General features: G+C 41.4%; 1 protein-coding gene across 4 annotated transcripts in view; it reads left to right on the top strand.

The window, feature by feature from the left end:
* The window catches only part of fbxw7 (F-box and WD repeat domain containing 7), a 183194-nt gene extending 178042 nt beyond the window's left edge, over positions 1–5152 (top strand). For all 4 annotated transcript variants that reach the window (XM_065254688.1, XM_065254689.2, XM_065254690.1 and 1 more), the window contains 3 exons: positions 834–1059; positions 1715–1925; positions 2820–5152. In XM_065254688.1, the coding sequence (XP_065110760.1) occupies positions 834–1059; positions 1715–1925; positions 2820–3088 (706 nt within the window). In that variant the 3' untranslated portion in view covers positions 3089–5152. The remainder of the gene's footprint in view (positions 1–833; positions 1060–1714; positions 1926–2819) is intronic.
* Positions 5153–6000: the final 848 nt, after the last annotated feature.

Consider the following 6000-nt stretch of genomic DNA (forward strand, 5'->3'; position numbering starts at 1 on the left):
GGAAGCGCAATGATATTTATGCAGTACCCGAAAATAGTCCCCACTTTCAACAGTGCTATTGAAAGTTATTAATGGGACTATTTTCGGCTGCTGCGTAATATCATTGTGCCTCCTGCAGCCATGTTACGACAGCAAAGTCCTTGATTATAAGTGTCCCTTTAATGGCGTGGTGCTAGGTATGGATATCTGGATTTTGTAGTAAAAACAGTTGAGCCACAGATATGTTAATATAGTACTTCTTAAATCAATTTTCCATTCAATAGAAATGTACAATACGCTACACCATTTCCCATCTGAATTCAGCTTTAAATATTAATATATAAACCAGGAGGAGCTGTCCATAGAGTATATGTTATATAGGCAGCACAGTCCTAGGGGTTTCGCCTTTTTGAGGTTTATTGTGAAACAATACAAATACTCGCCTAACAATATTGTTAGTGTTTTCAGAAACTTGAGGGCCAATTTGTGTGCATATTTTCCTTTTGTGTTGCGCATGATTGCTTATTTGTGCCGTGACCTCAGGCTTTCAGGCTTCATTCAATGACAAGAACAGCAGTTTTGTTTCGTTTCTTTTCGTTTCACCAGCCGTGTTTAATGTTTGTTTAATTTTCCACAAAAGTCCCCAAGGGTCTGATTTTGTAGGCGAAACAATGCCTTACTCTTTCCTTTGATTTATGTTAAACTAAAAGAAAACACAACTTTTAAAGGTAAAAGCGATAGACTGCCACATACTAATTCTGTCAGTATAAGTTGAAAATCAAATTACTATGTTTAAGAGAACTAGTTTTTTTACTCGTACCATATTAAGTTTTTGTTTTTCCTATCTCTCTCAGGGTTGTGAGTGGTTCTAGGGACGCCACACTTCGGGTTTGGGACATTGAGACGGGTCAGTGTTTGCACGTTCTCATGGGTCACGTGGCGGCCGTGCGCTGCGTGCAGTATGACGGCCGCAGGGTTGTCAGTGGGGCCTATGACTTTATGGTGAAAGTTTGGGACCCTGAAACCGAGACCTGCTTGCACACACTCCAGGGTCACACCAATAGAGTCTACTCCCTACAGGTAAACCCATATTTTCCAACTCATGCTCCAATTAATTCATTTGACATCGACTGTAAGGACAGTTTAAGTTGAAAGTAAAGATAAAATAATGCACCTGCTTTTTAATATGAAGTGTCGTGCCATTGCTGGTTTTTAAGCAGTTTTAAGACAAGACCAGCTGTCACTTAATTGCCTAAAGATGCAAATAGATTAAATAAATATTTTTCCAAAACAAAAGCATTTATAATGAATCCCACTGTGTAGTTTACTCAAGCCGCATTATCTAAAACTGCATTATTTAATCATTAGGGCTTGAGAGATGTTCAAAGTTAGCACGTACGACGTTTCATGAGAGTTTATAACCGTGATATCCAACGTTTGACCTCATTTGTTCATTTAGTCTAGAGTTTTTCATTAAATAGAAATGTAGAATCAAATAGAGTGCATTTTATAATATAGAGGTACAGAGCGTATCTGAAATTAAGTTTGTCCCTCATCTTTGTAAAATAAATCAAATCTCTTTCATCCATCTTTTATTGAATTGTTCTTGGCTTTTACCGTAGGCAGAGAATAAGCCAAATGGCTATACTGGGTTTTTAGCCAGATTCACTTCATTACATAATATATTCTTGATTCATTACTGATCAGTGGCGTTTCTTATCCGTTCTTTCTATAGTTTGACGGCATCCACGTAGTGAGCGGTTCGTTGGACACATCGATTCGGGTATGGGATGTAGAGACGGGAAACTGCATTCACACGCTCACAGGGCATCAGTCTCTCACCAGCGGGATGGAGCTTAAAGATAACATCCTGGTCTCTGGAAATGCAGACTCCACGGTCAAGATCTGGGACATCAAGACCGGCCAGTGCCTACAGACACTGCAAGGTACTTAATTATAGGAATGGTTAATTAAAAAGAATGCAAATTAAAAAAGATTTTCACAAATTTCGATCTTACCTTACTCCGTCAGTATTAAAGATATCAAGGATATATATGAGGAGCTCAGATGCAAAAGGGGGTGGGGGTCTTGTTAGTGAAGCCCAGAGGGTGAGATTAAAGGGGATGGGCCATTTTTCAGTTTGTAGGTCATTTAATGAGGTCATTGAGCATTTCCTGTTTTCATTTATGCCTCTTGTTTGACATAATGTGCAAAAACACACATTTGACCCCAGACTAGATGATCCAAATGGAGGATGAGCTTTGAAGTGCGAGTGCTCATAAACAGAGAGTTACTCATTAAAGATAAAGGACTATTGTGTGTGCACATCAATAGAGAAGGGCCATCTCATTTACATTCAGACAGTTGACTTTCAAGCACCGCTAATGGGTATTCATGAATGAATTGATGCCTTTTGAAATGGATATTTTTAGTTTCATTCATTCATGAACTTCAGCGCATCCCTTTGTAGATATTTAAGAATGCCATTTGTTGCTTGTGGTGTTTGTATAACGCACATCGTGTATTAGAGGACCCCACCCCTTTGTCGTCCTCTGCAGTAATCAATGCAGTCATCTCTTCTTCGCATCTTTTGCCACTTTTCAGATATTTCTTGCTTAGGCCTTTTAGAATTCAATACCTCGAGGGCACAGAATCAAAGCCATTAATGCCACAGTATTCCCGTAACCATAGTTACACCTCCTCTCCTCGCTCTCACTGCCACAGCAAGTTCGATTTCCCGTTGCGGTCTATCGGTTCTTTCACCGTTTTGTGGCTCAAGATAAGCTGCTTCATCTAGAATGTCACAGTCTAACTTTTATTTCTCTTTTCTTATCCCCCAGGTCCCCACAAGCACCAGAGCGCAGTAACGTGCCTGCAATTCAACAAGAATTTTGTCATCACCAGCTCCGACGACGGTACGGTGAAGCTGTGGGACCTACGGACGGGCGAGTTCATCCGTAACCTGGTAACGCTGGAGAGCGGGGGCAGCGGAGGGGTGGTCTGGCGGATCCGCGCCTCCAACACCAAACTCGTCTGCGCGGTGGGCAGCCGCAACGGCACGGAGGAAACCAAGCTTCTGGTGCTGGACTTCGATGTGGACATGAAGTGAGCCAAGCGGCGGGGTTGAACTTAGGGGACTTGTTTGGAAACTGGGAGGGGGGAGAAGCAACCTGCCCTGGGCCTCTTCACCTGAGCTCCAGGCCAGGACCGTTTGTTCATGGCATCTCCACCTCCTTGATAAGTTGCCGCCAACAACATTCTCTCCCTGTCGTGCCATGATCTCGGCTCACTCCCGACGACTGCCGCCACAGTTCTGTTCACCTTCCGAAGGGGGTGGGGGGGCGGACGCTCAAGCAACGCAGCATTTTGGGAAAAGGGAGGAAACTAATGAGAAGGAAGACCTACTTCTTGGATTCTCACGTTTTCTACCGCTCAAGGCAACATTGCACAGAGACTTGTTCACTCAAGCCTGACTGAAATTCACACCCATATGTACAAACATGTTTTTTTTATCAAAGCAAGTCAACACTGTATACATGAGATCCTATTGCATCAACATGGACATGGAGTGAATAGTAGTGTATACAAGTACAGAAATTTTAAGAATTCAAAAGCTTTGTACTGTGGGGTGATTTAGAGAAAGTCAAAGGAAGCCAATTTTGTCATCAACCTCAGCATACGCCAAATACGTCTTTCCTCCTCATGCTTTTCTTATGTATTTTCTTTTATTTTGGGGGGTTTTGTTGTTTTGCTTAGTTCCCCACAACTTCGCCTTTTGGTTATCACATCAACAGCTGTGAATTACAGTTTTGTGCTTATCAAGTTCAGCGTTTTTTTTTTTCTTTTCACTTCTGTCGACTGTTACATACAACAGGTCTCAGTATTAAGCTAAACCCACTCTGCTGTTTCACGTGTTTTGGGGTTTGTAATTGTTTTCTCTGTTGTTGTTCAGTACTCCATAAGCAGTGCCTCTCTGGATCCCGAGTCGACCTGCTTTACGTTTTTCAACCAGTCTGGTCTCGCTAGTTCTTCAGTGCTGGTGCTCTGTGGCAAGTGGGAATTGTTTTTCCCATCAACTCCTGGGAATATGTCCCCCCACCTAATCCCAGTACTGTCCATCCCAGTGGCCAAACTGGATTTTATGCTGCTAGACACATGGATAATATGGTGGAACTTTAACTGGCTGTGACGTTTTAGTCCCAGACTAAATTCTAAAAAAAAATTACTTGTAGAGTTTGAACTTGTAAAAACGACCCGAACGAACATACCAACAAAAGCAAGATATTGACATAACAGCTTCTTTTTTTTGCCACTGAAACTTGAGCCAAATGTGCCTCTACGAGGCGTAGAGGAGAGAGAGAGATTGTCTTGCGAAGAGACGGGTTTGACTGCTAGACGAAACGGTGGACAAGTAGAAACTATTTTGCGCGTGTGTTTGAAGGGGTGTGCGTGCGGGTGTGTGTTTGAGCAAAGTGTTCGCACATTCCTTTGGGACAAAGCTCGGTCGGTCCGCTCTGTGTGGAAATGTATGCTTGGACAAAAAAACCGAATACCGTTCTTGTTTTTAATTAGTTAACGAGATTGTTGGAACCGTTGTAAAGTTACAGATGTAAAGAACATTGTCAAGTTCGTGCAGATTAAGGATGTTCTTAGTGTACAGAAACAGACATCCGATTAGGTTTTAAGTGCTAGAGCTCGCCATTGGTGATGCTCTATTGGTTTTTTTTGGAATGGTAAAACAGCTTCATCGATATACAGGACGTAACCGCATCCGTAGCCAAACAATTCGTCTCATCCTCCAAGTCCCACAAACTCAAGCTGAACTGTGAAAGTGGTTTAACACTGTATATTAAAAGATAAAACAATCTTGTTCTTTCTCCTGTTTTGTTTTCCTGTTTAATTTATAATCTGGTTTGAGAAATCAGATGTTGGCGCTGTTTTATTTTTTCAGTTGATGTAAACTGCCTGGCATAACAGACAGAAAAAAGAAACCTTAAAGGGATTGTGTATTTGTTTGATTCATTTAGAATTTTTATTTTCTTATAACTTAAGTGCAATAAAATGTGGGTTTTTCTTTTTCATTTCAAGATTTTTGGTTGTCTGTGTTCCTCACTGTGTGAAAGTCTCATGTTGTCCAATAAAGCTTCTACAGTTTATTCTGCTTAAAAACCTTTCCTAGCAATGGGGCTCTTTGCTTATCGTGATGATTTATTTACACCGATCAATGCTGGAGAGAATGAGCACTCGTCCAGCATTAGTTTTGCTGTAGCTCAATTGGTAGAGCATTGCGTTAGCAACCCAAAAAGGTCAAGCGTTCGAACCTCAAGGGACACACATACTGATTAAAAACTACTTTGTAGTGCACTGCCAAATGCGTAAATGTCTGCCAGATGCATTAATGTAAACGGTACATTTCTTCGCCCCTGATGCTTAAACTACAATGCGGTGTCAATCGACTATGGGTAAAAAATATGTAATGTTATAAATCATTACAAAAACCACAAAAAAGTACAAAACTGTACCTTCTCTTCACCTTTAAGGACCTAATTTGTACCAGTCAAATGTTAGGTGTACAGATAATTGAACTATATCTTGTTAATGTACAAAACGGAACCTTGGGGTACCACCCCATTGACCGAAAAAGTAGTCTTGTAACATTTAAATCACACTGGGCGAAAGCGTTAACGATTCTTATTTACTTTAAATAAGTGACATCATGCGTTGCCGAACTGAATTGTGGATCCGTCAACGTCGCGTCACTGACATTGCTTGCGGCAGATGTTGAACATTTCCTAACTTTTCAAGCACCAATACGTGTGTCAGCCAATAAGATCACCTTATGCAAATAACTTAGTGCAAGCCAGCCAATTACATTTATGCAAGACCGGAGCATGTGTTGCGGCCACTGTGATTGGCTGTTGGCCACGCCTCGGACAAGCCTTCTGTTAAGTGTTAACGCTTTCACCCCAAGTGAATGCTGATCCGTAAGGCAGATCAGTATTGTTTCTAAATCAATAAGTC

This window comes from Paramisgurnus dabryanus, chromosome 4 (genome assembly GCF_030506205.2).
Source record: "Paramisgurnus dabryanus chromosome 4, PD_genome_1.1, whole genome shotgun sequence".
NCBI lineage: Eukaryota > Metazoa > Chordata > Actinopteri > Cypriniformes > Cobitidae > Paramisgurnus > Paramisgurnus dabryanus.